The sequence below is a fragment of the Schistocerca piceifrons genome, chromosome 2 (assembly GCF_021461385.2).
Source record: "Schistocerca piceifrons isolate TAMUIC-IGC-003096 chromosome 2, iqSchPice1.1, whole genome shotgun sequence".
Lineage (NCBI taxonomy): Eukaryota > Metazoa > Arthropoda > Insecta > Orthoptera > Acrididae > Schistocerca > Schistocerca piceifrons.
In genome coordinates, this window is record NC_060139.1 from 782310471 (window position 1) to 782329150 (window position 18680).

Sequence of the window (18680 nt, forward strand, 5' to 3'; positions counted from 1 at the left end):
TACACACTCCTCCAAATCAACCAGCCAACTAACCACACAATGCTGTGTTTTATAAACTGCTGTAAGGGGATCTCACCCTAACCACGATAAACACCCTCCAACACATCCCTTGTACTTCAGTGTCAGCATTACACATGGTGGCAAGTAATGTACTACACAGGCAATCGGCAAACCCAAACCCTTCCATCGGATTGCCACAGCGTATAGCGTGGTTAATCATTTCAAATCATGCGTTCCCAGTCATCAACTGTCCAGCCGCTTCGCTCTTTACACCACCTCAAGCGTCGCTTAGCATTGACTAGACATTTGTGAGGATTATGAGGAGCTTCTCGATCACTGAACGCCATTCTTTTTAGCTCCATATGCACAGTCATTGTGCTAGCTGGGCTGCTCGTGGCATTTTGGAACTCAAGATTGATTCCTTCCTCTAATACATGCGATTTTATACAACCACCCTATGAAGCGCCGCAGTGCACTCAGAACTGATGGAGGGGAGTCCATAAAAATCCTATATCGTAAAATTAGGGGACACTGGAAGACAATGGTGGAATGTGATATCTGTACACACCTTACCGGCGATGCGCCGTTGAAGCAGCTCGTGGTTAAGAAATGCTCTTACATGTAGGTGTCACTGCGGTAGTTCCCCGACCTGTTAAAAAATAAAATTGTCAACATGTTCCCACAATTGTAGAAGATGCCAGATCTTGTGCATATATCATTCCTGTAACCATCTTGTAACCATCTCTTCCGCAAAATAGAATAGACTGGAAACGTTCCACGAGAAGCGGCGCAAAACACATGAAGTTTTGGAGAGGTTTTTGTTTTACAGTGATATGTGGCCGCTGTGTTCCCCCTATTATGTTTTTTTCATTTTTCCACTTAAATGAAACGTAGCCGTACTACTAAACACCAAAGGTGAAAGGCAACTACACTGAAGAGCCAAAGAAACTGATATAGGCACGCGTAATCAAATACAGAGATATGTAAACAGGTAGAAGACGGCACTGCAGTCAGCAACGCCTATATAACAAGTGTCTGGCGCAGTTAGATCAGTTACTGTGCTACAATGGCAGGTTATCAAGATCACGTGGTGTCATAATTAGCGCACGAGCTATGGGACACAGCATCTGCGAGGTAACGATGAAGTGGGGGTTTTCCCGTATGACCATTTCACGAATGCACCATGAATATCAGGAATACGGTAAAACATTAAATCTCCGACATCGCTGCGGCCGGAAAAAAATATTGCAAGAAGGGGATCAACGACTACTGAAGAGGATCGTTCAGCCCTTCCGCAAATTCCTGCAGATTTCAATGCTGGGCCATCAACAAATGTCAGTGTGCGAACCGTTCAACAAAACATCATCGATGTACCCTTGATGCCTGCACGACACAAAGCTTTACCCCTCGCCTGGGCCCGTCAACACCGATACTGATGACTGGAAATATGTTGCGTGATCGGACAAATCTCATTTCAAATTGTATCGAGCGAATGGACGTGTACGGGTATGGAGACAACCTCATCAATCCATGGACTCTATATGTCAGCAGGGGACTGTTCAAGCTGGTGGAGGCTCTGCAATGGTGTGGGGCGTGTGCAGCTGGAGTGATGTGAGACCTCTGATACGTGTAGGTGACACGTACGTAAGCATCCTGTCTGATCACCTGCCTCAGTTCATGTCCAATGTGCATTTCGACGAACTTGGGCAATTCCAGCAGGACATTGTAACATCCCACATATCCAGAATTTCTACAGAGTGGCTCCAGGAACACTGTTCTGAGTTTAAACTCTTCCACTGTCCACCAAACTCCCCAGACATGAACATTATTGAGAATATCTGGAATGCTTTGCAACGTGCTGTTCAGAAGAGTTCTCCACACCTCGTACTCTTACGGATTTATGGACAGTCCTGCAGGATTCCTGAAGTCAGTTACGTCCAGCGCTACTTTAGACTTAGTCGAGTCCATGGCACGTCGTGTTGCGGGAATTCTGCGTGCTCGCTGGGGACCTACACGATACTAAGTAGGTTTACCAGTTTCTTTGGCTCTTCAGTGTATTGTGCTGGATGTCCACAGCGAGAATAAATTCTCTGTTTCAATTGAGCCCTGTATTATTCGAAACTCAAACGTCGCCACAAAACACGCCGCATACAGACGTGAAGAATGGCTAATTTTCGGCTGGCACAAAGAGTAGTCGTCTATGGAGTACCTGCAGAACTGTTGGATACGGTCTACATCTTGAACGGGCACATGGGGCACTTCTGCGGGAATACATAAACGAATCGTGCCTTGAAAACGCCAGATACACTCTTCGAATGCTTTGAGCTGTCGCGGCGCAGTGTTGTATTGTCGATAGACTTACAAAGTTAGTTTGTTTACAACGTTTGAAGTAGTATGATTGGGGACGTGAAGAGCTTGTTTGCTTCGCTAACACGGGAGAGAGCAATGTGGAGGTGACTGCGAAAAGCAACTGACGATGAGGCGCACGTCCGCAATATGCAGCGTCTGGTCTCGTGCTTTGTTTATGATCAAGGCCTAACATAAGCTCACCATGAACTGTGCGCGTTTAAAGGGAAATGGTAAATGGTCAGGCACAAGTGGTATTCAGGGTATAAAAACACTCCGGCATGTGACACTTGCAAGCAAAATTTCCGCTTCTATACGACGCTTTCGATCAGAGTTACGCCGCACTTTCCTTTCCGAAGGAATTTCCAAAGAACGAGTTACAGCCTGTTGTTCTCGAACCACAGTAAGTCTCACCTCATGATATTCAATGGATTTTTAAAAGCGTATAGTCCTCAGCCTTTTAGCCGTTATGATTTATTCAAAAAGGTAAGCTTCTTATGCGTAAACGAAACTAATTCAAAATGTAATGAGCAGGCACAAAAATCACAAAGCAAACTTAATATTCGTTTTTCCTAGCAACGAACCTATCGAAAGAAACAAAGCAATGTCAATGAGTTTTTAATACAGCAAAGTAAATTCGCTGTTAGTTTGCATTCATAAAGAAAGGACTGCGGCGCTTAGTTCTGTGACTGACGTAAACTTCCAAAAATACGTCTGTGACTGAGATAATTAAACTAACAGCGCCATCTGTTGGTTCTTTGGTGCACTACACTGTGATGATTAAATATCCGAATTAGTAAGTTGACCAGACGATTTCAGATAAAACTTTAAATTTCGATATCTTTTTGCTGTGTCCCGATTTTGATGAAACGTTACTCCAAGCTACACTCAAGTTACTTGTAAAAACCCCATGAAAATACGTCTTTTGGTTTTTCGGATCAGCTTGTTCAACAAATACAGACATAAGTTTTACAGTTTTATTATTAGTATGTAAACAGATAATGATATCGACATTAAGTTGGTTCCTAACGAATGGCCTAACTAAAATCAATCTCTAATTAATTGGTGCATAATGCGTTCTATAACCTTAACAGAATCCGTCCATAACTCTAGACGTGGTTTCTTAGGACCCAAGTCGATCTGTCCAAACGACACGTCGTTGGCATCAATAACAACTGTCTGCCAACTTCTTGGCACCTCATGTGCCCCTGATTTTACCATTTAATCATTTCATCGCTCGTTCTGGTATTTTTGAGATTTGCTCACAGTCTCACAGGTTGTACGGCTTATAATCTAGCTTCCCTCTATCGCAACGATAAGTAGCCGTGTTTAACACCTTGAGCAAACGCCACAAAACTGATACGCCAGTCTACTACATTCATTTGGGATCTGTTGATTAAAATTTAATACCTGTACGAGTTTATTTTGAGTGGTACAAAAGTTATTCCTACACATGAATAATGGCGTGAGTACGTGATGGCCATTCGGTAAGTCTGACGTTATTGCGACTTTACCAGTGGTAGCATTACAGCACGCCTATAAGTAGGTGTACGAGCAGCTTACAGAAATTCTTCTGTCTTCAACGAACATCGAATCATTGGCATGAGGGACATGAAAGCATCAGTCCGAAAGACTACACAGACCATTGGCTGCAGTGTAATGACTGCAGAGCGAGTTGTGGCGAGATGAAATCAGGACAACAGTGTGGCGCGAAGACTGCAAACGGGTCGTTCCAGGAGCCGTAGGATTGGTCGACCGGCTCTGACGACTATATGGATGGCGACAGTTGAAATCTGAGCTGAGGTTAGAGGCCGGGTGTCACCACGATCCGTAGGGAACAGATTACTGGAAACTACATGGATATTTCGAGATACTCTGCGTCATCTACCGCTGACACAGCGCCGTAGTCAACAGAGACTTACGTGACATAGAGCCAGAGTGAACTGGGATACTGAATGGCATTACGCAGTGTTCACAGATGAATATCGCTTCTGATCGTGGCCGTCAGTTCGAAGTCAATAAATCCGCAGACGATGAGGTGGAAGATCTCAGGAAGCAGCAGTTCTCGTGATCCATAGCTCGAAAACTCCTGTAATCATTGTATATGGAGCTATTGGAAATACTCTGGTAATTTTGGAAGGAAAGCTAAACGCTCGCCAGTATGTGGCAAGAGTGATAGACTTTGCTGTCACACCTTTCGTGACCAGGATGCCATTTTTTTTTTTCTATTCCGGCAGGGTAATGCAAGCCGCTACACTACAGTTTGCATGACTAGCGCCGTGAGGAATGAAACCCAGCCCCCTCATTTGTCAGCCATAGAATGGGAAGAGGTATACTTTCATACCAGCCTACAGCCATCGATCTTAATGAAGCTATGTTTCAGGCCTCAAGGTCACATAAGGGGGCTGTTTGCTTTCATGCCACATCGAATATAAAAGCGTACTGATGCCCGTGGTGGGTCACACGTCATGCTAATGGACATCAGTTAAAAATGGGGTAAAAGGTAGATTATTTAGCACTCGTTTTTTTTTTTTTTTCATGAACAGCTCCACAAGGTTTGATATCGGACTGGTGTTTCTTGGCGTAATTCTTTCCATTACTATCAGTGCAGAACCGTGTTGGTGCTCTGAGTGTCCTCCTTGTCCAGGGTGAGGCGATGGTGCGCCGTTCTCGGGACCCGAGGTACGCATGGCTGGCCCGCCGCCAGAGGTTCTCAGCAAGCGACACGGCGCGCCTGCGCGAAGTCGCCAGCAAGGTAAGTGTTGACCAAAGTACTCTGTACCGGGTAATGCTCGCAAACTCCCACCAGGTGTACACACTTTCTGTTGTGGAGTAAATAATACATGTCGAGGAGACTTCTGTGGTGTTGATTCGTCTTGTGTGCCTCCTAGGTCAACTAAGGCCAAAACAGATTAGGAGTCGAGATACACAGGAGGAACCGTGACCACATCGCTTCGTCTATTAGTGGGCAGAGGATTCGCAGTGATGACGACCGAACTGTGAATACAGATTATAACACCTTTACGCTACAAATGTAGGACGGAGTGGCGATGGAGAGGGCCAAAAATGAGCCATCACGGTGGTTAAAATTTGACAGTTGTGCAGACATGTTAAAAATCACTTTGTTTGCAAAAAAAAAAGGTTACCGTAAATTAGATATAATTCTGACCATGTACGTAGTAACGGAGAAAAGTAATTACTGAAAATTTCATAACTGCCGACATGAACTAGTAACTTCTTATAATAAACAAAAATCGTCTGGATCACAACTTTTTATTTTTAGACTACCGACTTCAATCTCCGTTGCAGAACGTCTTTAGGTTTGACACCGCAAATTGCAGTTTGTCAACAGTTGTTTAAAACAGTTTTTACACAACTGTTGATAAACTGCACTCTGCGGCACCAGACCTGCACTATGTGTTCAAAAGTATCCGGCCACCCCGAAAAACATACGTTTTTCCTATTAGGTGCATTGTGCTGCCACCTGCTGCCAGGTACTCCATATCAGCGACCTCAGTAGTCATTAGACATCAAGAAAGAGCAGAATGGGGCGCTCCGCCGAACTCACGGACTTCGAACGTGGTCAGGTGATTGGATGTCACTTGTGTCATACGTCTGTACGCGAGATTTCCACACTTCTAAACATCCCTAGGCCCACTGTTTTCGATGTGATACTGAAGTGGAAACGTGAAGGGACACGTACCGCACAAAAGCGTACAGGCCGACCAAGTCTGTTGACTGACAGAGACCGCCGACAGTTGAAGAGGTTCATAATGTGTAAGGGGCAGACATCTATCCGGACCATCACACAGGAATTGCACACTGCATCAGGATCCACTGCAAGTACTGTGACAGTTTAGCAGGAAGTGAGAAAACTTGGATTTCATGGTCAAGCGGCTGCTCATGAGCCACACATCACGCCGGTAAATGCCAAACGACGCCTCGCTAGGTGGAAGCAGCGTGAATATTGGACGATTGAACAGTGGAAAAATGTTGTGTGGAGTGACGAATCACGGTACACAATGTGGCGATCCGATGGCAGGGTGTGGATATGGTGAATTCCCGATGAACGCCATCTGCCAGAGTGTGTAGTGCCAACGATAAAATTCGGAGGCGGTGGTGTTATGGTGTGGTCGTGTTTTTCATGGAGGGAGCTTCCACCCCTTGTTCTGCGTTGCAATATCACAGCACAGACCTACACTGATGTTTTAAGCACCTTCTTGCTTCCTACTGTTGAAGAGCAATTCGGGGATGACGATTGCATGGCCCCTGCGTCCAAGCGGTTCTAAGACGCATCAGTCTGGAACCGCGTGACCGCTACGGCCGCAGGTTCGAATCCTGCCTCGGGCCTGGATGTGGGTGATGTCCTTAGGTTAGATAGGTTTAAGTAGTTCTAAGTTCTAGGGGACTGATGACCTCAGATGTTGAGTCCCATAGTGCTCAGAGCCATTTGAACCATTTTGTATTCCGGCTTTTAGTAAGGCGGACAGACCCCCATAACCTTTCCTTTCACCATTCAGTACCGGACTAAGTGATGTAACGTTATATTGACGTTTTGTCTAGTGTGAGCAAAACACCATCTGACGGTGTCGTTCCCTTTCTTTCTACCGACGTCCAATATGAATCGTTCTTCACTAAAAAATGTGGGTGCCAAATCGCACAGCTCGCACTCTCTGCAGACATGCGATTTTAGCGCCGTCTTGTGATAACATACACTTGTGGCAAGCCAGTTTCACAAGGGTATCTTACGGACTTGCCATTTGAATAAAACACTAACCAGAAAAACGTCGTTTTTGGAGAAAAGAAAATTTCAGAGTGTTGGTAAGTACAAAATTTTTCTATATGATTACAAGGGTCACCTAGTGTCAGTGTCTGATAATCACAAGGTCTCCGGTTCAGTTCTTGTAAGTGCCAGTTTTTTAAACTTTTATTTAAATTTTATATTTATTATCAAATTTTAATGTCAGTTAAATGATATGGTACCGTACTTTTTAATAAAAGGTAATATGGTTTCTATTTTTAATTACCAATTAGATGAAAGTAAATTAAAATTTGACACAAACATGAAAAATGCCTTATTATTAAAAAAATATATACATACTAATACAGTTAAATCAGTAGAAATAAAAAGGTATTTTATTTAATATTATTGTATTGACAATTGTACTAAAATATAAATCAATATTTGTTAACATTTCTGTTTAAAAATAAATGTAAGTTTTAAATACATTGATTTTTAATTTACCAATTTTTAAATTGGGTTGATTGGCACAAAATAATTTCTACTAGCACCATACAGACTGGTGTCCCCATATAAATTTATAATAGTGATTTTAACAGCTATGGAAATATTTCTAATATTTAAAACGAAAAACGTGGTGACATGCAACAGAGAATAGTAAGGAGAGGAACTATTGATGCCTTAGTAGTTAAGTAGTGTATTAATAAGGAAGTGGACTATCAGGCATAAGTTAAGATACATGTCCCCCATGTTTTTCGTTTTAAATTTAAAAAATATTTTCTTGACTATTAAAAATTCATGATCACAAATTTTCAGGGCCACCTACAGTGGGATTAGGAATCTGTATGGGGCTTAAAAACTTGGTATATTAAAATTCATTTTAATTTCAATAATTATTTTCTGATTATTAGTCTCGTGCGTGAAATTTTTCAATCGATTTCAAACATCTTGATGAGATAACAGCGGAGTTCACTTCACATGACACAGCTAATATTTTGCTTCCTTCTACGTATATCTTGCGAAAAGACCGTGAAGGTAAAAATGAGCGACATTCGAGCTCACACGGTAGTCGTTCTTCCCATGACTCATTCACGACTGGAACAGGAAAAGAGGGAAGTGGAATTGGTACACACACCACCCTCCACCACACACCACACAGGAAGGGAGTTAATATTGCATTGTAATCTAATTCTGACTTTTTAAAAAAATTTCAAGTCTCTAGCTCACTATGAAGGCTAAAATCAACTGCAGAATTTCTACTGAACAGACAGCCAGACGAGAAAAAGACCAAATAAGAACGTGATGATAAAAAGAATTTAAAAGATTTCCAGCTGGGGGTGGGGGGTGAGGGTGGACATAGCTGCGTACTGACCACTCTCGTAATATTTTGTACTTCACGAGTCACGGAAGTTTTCTAACTTTCAAGGAAGATTTTTGAGTTTTTATGAGATCTGCATCGTACTGCTTTAGTATGAAGAGGGAAGAGCAGTTCGTAAGCTCCCCTTGCAGTACAGGAATAATACGCTAGGGGCGCTGCACTAGACACAAGAATAAAAGTGGTCGACTGGGTCAAATAGTTGCTCTCGTAAATTGGCTTAATATAAGTCAGATATTTACAGCAAGGCAAAAACCTAATTGAGACAATGAAAATTTTAGAATAAAACCCAAGGGAAACGTCGTGCAGGGGAGTTCCTCGTGGTGTCTGCTGGCTGTTGCAGATGCCGGAGGAAGCGCTGAGGGACGCCCTGGCGTCTGTGAAGGGGGCAGCCGCAGCCGACACGCTGGACGTCTTCACAGCGGCTGCGGTCATCGACGCCGTGCTGCGGTCCCACGCCAGGGAACACGAGAGCAGCGTCGTGCTGCGCAGGTTAGCGATTCGCAGTGAATCCTTCCACTAGACAAGATGGTTATTGCACATAGCGAAGTTACAGACTCGCTCATATAGTGTGACGTCTGTAGCCCTAGGGCTTCAGATGGGGTACCTTACGTACAAGGAGACTATAGGACTTATCATGTCGAAATTCGCCATGATTTTTTTACGACTCGTAGTTAGCGTCACTTAAAATCCCCATGCCAAATTTCAGCTGCCGATACATCCCGGAAGTCGGCTAAAAAAATCACAAGATCGCATATTCCTGGCTTGGTGCTTGTAACTAAAGATGGATACCCCTGGATTCACTATTCGTTTTTACACAGGGTGCGTCAAAAAATGTATACGCAATTTGAAGCGTCATAGAAAATTTATTTCCCGTTCTACAATGTTAAATTTCTGTAAATGGAAAGCTTAAAGTCCAATTCGAAAAATAAATGTACTTTGTAAATGTGATTAGTGTTCAAACTGGTGGCCTTCAGCATCAATACATTTCTGAGTACGAGTCACCACTGGTCCCGTACATAGTACCAAAGTGTTCAATGAGATTTCTGCGCACGCAGCCTGAATCTCATTCCAAAGTGTGTCCAGGTTACGTGGTTTACGTTTGTACACCTCATCTTTTACTGTGCCCATAAGAAGAAATCCAGTGGCGTGACTTCTGGAGAGCGTGCAGGAAACTCGATTGATCCCTTGCGTCCTATCCACTGACCTGGCACATTGTGATCCAGGTATGCTTATACGTCCCTATGATAGTGCGGCGGGGCGCCATCTTGTTGTAAACAAAACTCATCATTACCGTATAATCCACGAATGGCAAAGAATATGGAGTCAGCAAGCATTGTTAGGTACGTTTCTCCAGTAACAGTACCTTCAAAGCGGAAAGACCCAATGAGTCCCCTTGCAGACAAACCACACCACACATTTACACCAGGCAAATTCACAAAAATGGCTCTGAGCACTATGCGACTTAACTTCTGAGGTCATTAGTCGCCTAGAACTTAGAACTAATTAAACCTAACTAACCTAAGGACATCACACACATCCATGCCCGAGGCAGGATTCGAACCTGCGACCGTAGCGGTGGCTCGGCTCCAGACTGTAGCGCCTAGAACCGCACGGTCACTCCGGCCGGCGCAAATTCACAGCCTTTTCAACTGTAATGTGAGGATTATCTTCAGCCTAGTACATACAATTGTTCCTATTGACGGTTCCATGGAGTTTGAACTGGGCTTCATCCGACCAAATTATGCTACCCATAAATCCCGGTTCACGTCTCACCATCTCCTGAACCCATTCACAAAATTCTAACCTTCGATCTGGATCGTCGTCACTTAGCTGTTGCACCAGCCTTGGAATGTACACACGAAACTTGCCTTTCTTCAGAATGCGTAGCACACTACTAGCACTTACATTACTCTCACGTGCCGCTTGCCTTGAAGATTTTTGAGGCGAACGCTGAAACAGTTCCAAGACCGCAATTGTGGAATCATCACTTGTAGCTGTACGAGGTCGCCCTGATTGACCTTTATGAACTGCACACACTGTTCCATGAATTTCGAATTTGTCTCGTAGACGTGTAATTGTTAACCTTGAAGGTGGTTCTGTACCATACTCACTTCTGCACTGTCTTCGAACCGCAGCTACATTCTCAAACTTCCAGTACCACTTAATTATCTGCTTCCGCGCTTCAAAGCTCAAACGCACGTCCGCCATGTTGCAGTTACTTCCTTGTCACTGGTGCCACTTGTTGAAGAAACATAACATTACTTCCTCACAGATATTTAACCTTGTAGAACGGGAAATAAATTGTCTGTGACAGTTCAAAGTGTGTATACATTTTTTTGACGCACCCTGTACATAGCATAGCGCCCATGATTGGGGAAATATGGCCGTTTTGTCATGGTGCAGCGACAATTGAAGTTTTTAATCAAGGCTTTGTTAAAAACAGAAGTTAACATTAATTTTTTGCAGCTCTTTCGTTTACTTTCTGGTAAAAGTTTGCGAACACATCGTAATAAACGTAATTCGGGTTCCAAAAATTATTCTATACATTCTGTTCCACCGCAAAGGCCAGGGGGAATCACATAAATGTTTAGCTACTTGCTGTGGAAGAGTACAACAGATACCAACTGATTCCGTCAACAGGAAACAGTCGTGAAGATTGTGACGTGTGAAATTCTAGTTGAGTTTTTAAACGAACGTTTAAATAGTTTAAGTAGGTGGTTAGTAATGACTTAAAAACTCGATAAGACGGAGTGCAAGTTCACTGCCGTAAGGAACTGAAGATAATTATTTTCATGAAAAATTTGCTACTGACAGTGACACATTTGACGTACAGCTCTCTCCGAAAGAAAATAATGAACTAATATTTTCTTATCTAAGAAAGAGCGCTGGGGTATTGAATGAACGAAGGGCAGTTAATATCCTCATTAATTTGTATTTGTGGAGTACGAGTAATATACGGTTGGAGCATTGTATCAATATTTAATTTCCTTGCGATAATTACAAGAAATCTGGGCGTGTTGGTCGAGCTGGTAAAGCAGTAGACTCTGGCCCTGGAAGAACCACGTTTAATCCTGGATAGGAGTGGACATTTTTCTTCGTTCCAGCTCCCTCCAGGTCCAGACATCTTGCATTCAAATGAGTACCGGGAATTTTTCCTGGGGGTAAAAGACGGCTAGGACTATGGTCTCGACACCTTCCCCCTCTTAGCGCCCTGGCGAAGCAAGGTTGCACTCCACCTGTAGTCCGCCAATAGTCCAGTCACGGGATTGCTACACAGACCTACTTTTATCCCTATTTACGACATATAAAATTAATTTTGACGTGTAGGAGATACTACAGTCATTTGTGTATATTCCACAACAAATTGGAGAGAACGCTATGGATAAAACATACTTTGTATTTCCCAATGAGTGTCGAATTAAGTTTCTATCGCTTTCAATCGATGATTACGCGCACGCATCGCTTGGCAACACCGACACGAGAGTACCCCGTCCGTGCAACGGGAGAATTCAGGCTCCATGCCAGGTAATTTCATGCGCGGAAACCCATTGAAAAATGTCGTACTTCATAATTAATTTTGAGTTACTTACGGTTCAGAACGGCGGCTGAAATTCTGTAGAATGAGTTTTTGTACAGATGACTGAATACCAGTGAAAAAAATTCAAAACAGATTTCGTAAGACAAGACTATTTTCTTATTAGCCAGAGCAGAAATGAATTAGCGCACATCAATCTGGCCTTTTGAACACCCGACTGCTTTCTCCTTTCCCACATAGTTCCACGGTATGGCGGCACACCAAATAATCATGCAACTTTTGTGTGTGTGTTGGGGGGGGGGGGGGCAGAGAATGGAGGAGATCATCAGTCCTTGACTGGTTTGATTCATCCCACCAGTTTCCTCTCTTGTGACATGTCTCAACATTTCAGAATTTCAGAGAAGCAATTACAACGAAATATTTTTATATATATTCCAATGAGCTTCCTCCTACAATTTTTGGCCTTCTATGCTCTCTAGTGCCATGAAAGTGGTGTTTTCAATACATTTTTTTCCTCTCCGATTCTGTGGATAACGTCCTCATTTCTTGTCAGTATGGTTCATTTTCAGCATCTGCCTGTAAAACATCTCTGCTTCTTCAATTCTCTACTTTTCCGTTTTTCCCACTGTTCAGACTCACGTCCATACAATGGCATACCATGAACGTACGTTATCATCCATGTTTCTCAAATTGTGGCCTGTATTTGATATCAGTAGATGTCTTTTGCCGAAGAACACACTTTGTCTGCACTACTCTGCAACAGTTTATCAAAGTGGTAATTTAGTTGAAGATCTGACAAGAGGAGGTCACGACGTCTGGAACGCGGATTTACTGCAAACTTCGCACACTCGTAGTACTCCATGAGGACAACATAATGTGTAAGCAGCAGCGCGTACTTCTCAAGCGTTATTGAGGAAATCGCAAGATAATCTCGGTCGTCAAATATATACCTGTACGTGGCCATTTTTACCACGAAGCGGCGGCAGCCGAGTGGTCACCGAGCGAGGTGGCGCAGAGTTTAGACACTGGACTCGCATTCGGGACGACGACGGTTCAATCCCGCGACCGGCCATCCTGATTTAGGTATCCCGTTATTTCCCTAAATCGCTCCAGGTGAATGCTGCGATGGTTCCTTTCAAAGGGCACGGCCGACTTTCTTCCCTAATCCGATGAGACCGATGACCTCGCTGTCTGGTCTCCTTCCCAAAACAACCCAACCCACTCCTTAGTATTACGCCACCGCCTTATTCATATAGTGATCACATTCCTTCACTAGTTAATTTTTTTCTCTGCCTCGAGATGACTGGGTGTTGTGTGTCTTTCATCATCATTTCATAATCACGCCGGCACGGTAGCTCAGCGTGTTCGGTCAGAGAGCTAACACGCCTCTGTAAAAAAAAAAAAAAAAAAAAAAAAAAAAAAAAAAAAAAAAAAAAAAAAAAAAAAAAAAAAAAACTGAGTGAAAGGATCAACAACGAACTTCAACGGATGTCATGTGACGTCCGCTACGATCAAATACAACGAACCATAACGAAAAAAAAAAAGTGGTTAGCGTTCAAGCCCCGTAGTCACTGGAGTGATGGATCCAATCCCGTTCGTCAGCTTTTTTTAAATTTCTAACACAGTAATTTTCTTTACTATTTATATTACAATTGATATAATGGGAAAAATACGTGTAATCGGATAAACTTTTATTAAATTTACAATTTTATTTGGCAGTCTAAAAATTTTTATCGTCACAAATAATATAATATTCATAACTATCGACTAGTAAACGACCAAACGCATAAAGTGATACTGAAAATGTATGCCTGTCCGTGATTTGAGAAATCCCTTATACCTGGAAGGAGCCCTAAACGACTTGTTACCTCCAAGTTTTGACCGGCACAGACTGCTTTCGAAAGATGTACAATTAATCGTCGCTTTCGACGTTACGAGTACAAGTTTCAGGATGGTATTTTTCGTATAAACATGGAAAACAAAGTTAAACGACACCAGCTGAATAAATTATATTTTTCCACGTACGCAAGGTCTTTTGAGGTTTTCCTTGGAAAAACAAACCCCGCTAACATTTTCAAAATCTCTCTTTCAGACGATAATCTGGAAGTAAACAATGCATAACGCAGCGTTTCCTTAAATATCGGCGCTGACAATTGGTCATGCAGTATCGACTGTATTTTCATAGCGTCTTGACGAGAAGCAATTTCTGATTCTCTTTCGATTAAATACGAGCAATTTTGAAGACACGGACAAGCATACATTTTCAGTATCACTTTATGCGTTTGGTCGTTTACAAGTCGATAATTATGAATATTATATTATTTGTGATAATAAAAATTTGTAGACTGCCAAATAATTCGCCGTTTGGAACTTGCACTATCCTCCGCTGCATACATTCGGAACGGACGTGGCCCTCTTTCCCGCAGCCTGAGCATGTTTTGGGTTGTCCATCGTAGATGACTATAGCTCTGCATCCGCCGATGAACAAGTACGAGGGTACATGTTGTGTCAGTTCTATTCTGATTTGACGCACCCCATTGAGAACGGGGTAAGTCGTGAAGTTGGACCATTTTTCCTCAACGTGGCTAAGCACTCTTCCATACGGGCGTAAGGCGTCAACGACCAAGTCAGACGGAACCTCGAACGGAAGTTCGAAAATACGTATGTTTCGTAAGCCCAGTCCTGCGTGATCAATAGTTACTTCTCCAACATGTCCATCAGAGTGACGAAATTTGAGTCCATGTTTAGTATCTCGGATGATTCTGTCACATACTGCATCGTTAATCAGCTTGACGTAAACGACACTGCTCACTATGGAGAGGTGGATTCCGATAAGTTCGTTGTAGTCAAGTTTAACTTCGTCTCGTAGGAACCTTTCTATTTCGTAGGCTTTCGGTCTCGCATATTCATTCGAAAAACTAATCTTGAGAGTCGACTTTCGGTATGCATGTGCCTTTCTATATCGAGTCGTCTAAACGCACGAGTACGCCGAAGAGGTAAACAACTGCGCGAGCGCGAACTTCTCCGGCAGGGACGTAAACAGACGTCCGTGCCGTAGCACCGCCGAAGTCAGACTGTATTATTTGTGATAATAAAAATTTGTAGACTGCCAAATAACACTGTAAATGTAATAAAAGGTCATCCGATCACACGTATGCTTCTAGCATTTTTTTAAAAATATATAAGACGATGACTTTATAAAATAAAATTTTTCTGGGAAACGTAAATAAGTGGACTTTTTTTTACATAATAGTGAAAAAAAATCCTGCTTCTGTCAGTACAAAACAATAACGGTCTACGTTCCTCTTTTAGGCGCGTACCTCGCTTATCCCATCATACCTCGCGTTGGTGTCGGGTACGTCTTCACGTGTGTTTGTGGATCCTCTACACCGTCCTGGTCCTTTCTTGTTCTGATACTTATAGGCAATAATTACATTATCCTACTCGGGACACCCCAACTGGGTGGGGAATCAAGCAAGGCACTCCCTAAAAAATTTGCGTAATATGTTCGATATCTCGGATGTCTCATAAGCTGTGCGTGATGTTCCTGTAGTAAGGCCCAGAAGTGAAGCACATTCTTACTGCCGTCTCGGAAAAGATAATGCACAGTCAAACCTCGAATCCAGGTCACTGCGTTTGTCTTTGTTCGGGGATAATATGTCCTATCTGGGAGAAGTAGTGTGCGTGGTTCTATTGTTTGCGGCCCCACCCGAAGGAGGAAGGCGATCATTTTTTTGACCAAACACCACACGTCCGCCGAAGGTCCGCATATCAGGCGATGCTTCTCTGTGTCTGTAACATTGCACTGTTGACACAGTGGCTCGTCCGCCATATGAATTGTATGCAACCTGGATCGAGTCACGTATTTCCCATTTACCACCTGATACCAAAGTGCGCGCGTTCACGTATCAAGGTGTGGGTGGTGCACTGTACGCCATACCACTGACCACGTAACTGTTGGTTGGCGGCGCTCTACGGCATTATTCGGCTGTCGTCGAGCCAAGATGTGATATATATCACGTGCCGTTGCCGTCCTGGTAGTCGGTAGTTCCATATGTACATAACTGTGTTCCACAAAAAAGGTTCGCATATGGGCAAGCGATGTTGAGATGTGAGCCACCGCTACCGGAGCCGAACGAGAAGGTGGAGCGAGTTCGTTTATCAAGGTGCCCGTCAGACTTGTCTGGTGTCGTGTCCACATCTTTATCATTGTGGTTACATAAATAGCCACTGCTCGGTCGCGTACGTGGACTAGTCCAAGACCTCCACGACTACGAGGAAGGGTGAGGGTTTCGTATCCTACCTTAAAAAGCAGACCTGTGCTCACAAAATATCCTGGTGCCGCCAGGATTCGGCGGGCCAACACCACCGGCATAGGAAGAACTTGTGCCAGGTGGGGGATGCGAGAGGCTAGATAAGTGTTGGCATAGGTGACCCATTGTATCATATCCAGTGCCATTAACCTGTGACTTCGGACGCTCGCACGAATTGTTTGCAGAAGATGTCTGTAACAGAAGATGTCTGTAACTCAGTGCCGCCGTGCGTCGAACGTCTGTAGTGAAGATAATTCCTAGGCATTTCATCTTGTTGATCGGCTGTAACGGTGCTACACTTCCTGTCGGGAGTCCTCTACCAATGTTCATCGCTCCCGACTTTGCCATGTTCAGGCGACTTCCCGTAGCCATACAATACAAATTAATCCAATGCAAGGCCGCTCTTGCCTCGTCGCCAGATCGTGCTAAAAACACTAGGTCATCTGCGTATGTTCGGCATATAAACTTGTTGTGCCTTATCGTCATTCCTTGGAGTCGATTCCGGAGCCCGCAGAGCAGCGGCTCGACAGCGATGGCATTCAATATCGTTGACAGCGGGCACCCTTGTCTGACCGATCGTGAGATGGTGATGGGCCCCACCAAGCGTCCATTGATGAGCACTTTGGATGCGGCACCGTGGAGTACTCTCATGACGACGGTGGCAAAACTTTCCGGAAACTTCATTTTCGTCATCACGTCCGTGAGATAAGCATGACTCAGCCTGTCAAATGCGCGATCGAAGTCTATCGATACCAATACACCCCGGAGACGACATGTTGATGCCAGTGCGATAACATCGCGGTAGTCGCTGAGTGCCGTTTGAATATTGCTATCTCCTCCTAGCTGGGTTTGGTCGAGTGAAATCACTTGGCGTATTACGCGTTTAAAGCGTGCTGCAAGTATCCTGGCGTAGATCGTGTAGTCGCAATTAAGAAGGGTCAGTGGCCGGTAGGCCTGTATCCCTGTGACGCCAGATGGTTTGTGGATGGGGATGATCATTCCTTCCACGAAGGAGGGTGGAAGAGGCACGTTGAGAGACATCAATTCGCAGTACATGGTAGTCCATCGTGGAATCATGAGATCTTTAAATGTACGATAGAACTCTAACGGAAACCCGTCGGGCCCCGGCGATTTGTGCGACGATCCCTTATCAATCGCTTCAATTACGTCGTCAACTGTGATTTCACCTGTGAACTCCAGGTTGGCCGACTCGTCGAGACACGCGGAGAGCGTTCGTCGGACCTCATGAAAGGCTGCCTGATCGTGTTCCGCTTCTTCATAGAGATGACCGTAGTGTTCCGCGAAAGCGTTGGCAATATCTTTTTGCGTTGTCATGCGGCGACCATCTGGCAGTACGACCGTCTGTATTATGGTTCTGCGGCTACGTTGTTTTTCTCTGATAACGTGATACATCGACGGTGATTCTCTACGGATTCTGTCAAAGGCCCTTGCACGGATTGCGACACCCTCCAGACGGCGGCGCGTTATGGAAATTATTTAGGCCTGTGCTCGTTTTATACCGGCACGACGCTCCTGTGAAGGTGCTTGTACAGAAAGTTCGCTGAGCATCGTGAAATAAAATTCCGTCGTGTGTCGCCTCCACATCATCTGCTCTCTTCCGTATGCAATTAACGCTCGGCGCAATGCAGGCTTAACGCATTCCAGCCGCCACTGCAACGTCGTCGGATATGTCGGGAGGCGTCGTTCACACACGTGCCAAGTGTCTTCGACTAAGCGTCTGCACTCAGGTTCCCTGAGGTGTGCTGTATTCAGTTTCCAAACACTGCGACTCCTCCACACTTGTTGACGACTCAGGGAGACCGTGATCTGAAAAGACGACAGGCCACAATTCCGCATCGAGGATCGCAGGTTCGAGACGACGTGTTACGTAAATGCGATCGAGACGACTTGTAGAGTGACTCGTGGCGTAGGTGCATCCACGTCTGTCGCCATGTATCTTCTCCCATGTATCAATGAGATTCATGTCCTGTATAAGTTGCCGCAGCTCCGGGCATGAAGTATAACGTGGATGTTGATCTTTTGGTGCGAGCACGCAGTTGAAGTCGCCTCCAAATAAGACATGTTCATACCGACCTAAGAATAGTGTTGCAATCTCCTCTGCGTAAAATCGGGATCGGTCGCGCCGACGGTGCGTAAATGTTAACGACCCATACTCCCAGCACTGTGATCGCCAGACCACGCGCTGACGGCAGGTACACCACGTCCTCGGCTACTTATGCCGCTACGTAGCTGTATCGCTGTTCCGCTGCCGCCGTCGGTAGTAGGTGTAATGTACGTATCGTACTCATAGAGGTCGGGGAAGCTCTCAACACGTACTTCTTGCAGCAGAACGATATCGACGTCTGA

General features: G+C 44.3%; 1 protein-coding gene across 2 annotated transcripts in view; it reads left to right on the forward strand.

Annotated features, from left to right (window-relative positions):
- LOC124777876 overlaps positions 1-18680 on the forward strand; it is a 46048-nt gene that overhangs the window by 19677 nt on the left and 7691 nt on the right. For both annotated transcript variants that reach the window (XM_047253415.1, XM_047253416.1), the window contains exons 3-4: positions 4994-5101; positions 8806-8954. In XM_047253415.1, the coding sequence (XP_047109371.1) occupies positions 4994-5101; positions 8806-8954 (257 nt within the window). The remainder of the gene's footprint in view (positions 1-4993; positions 5102-8805; positions 8955-18680) is intronic.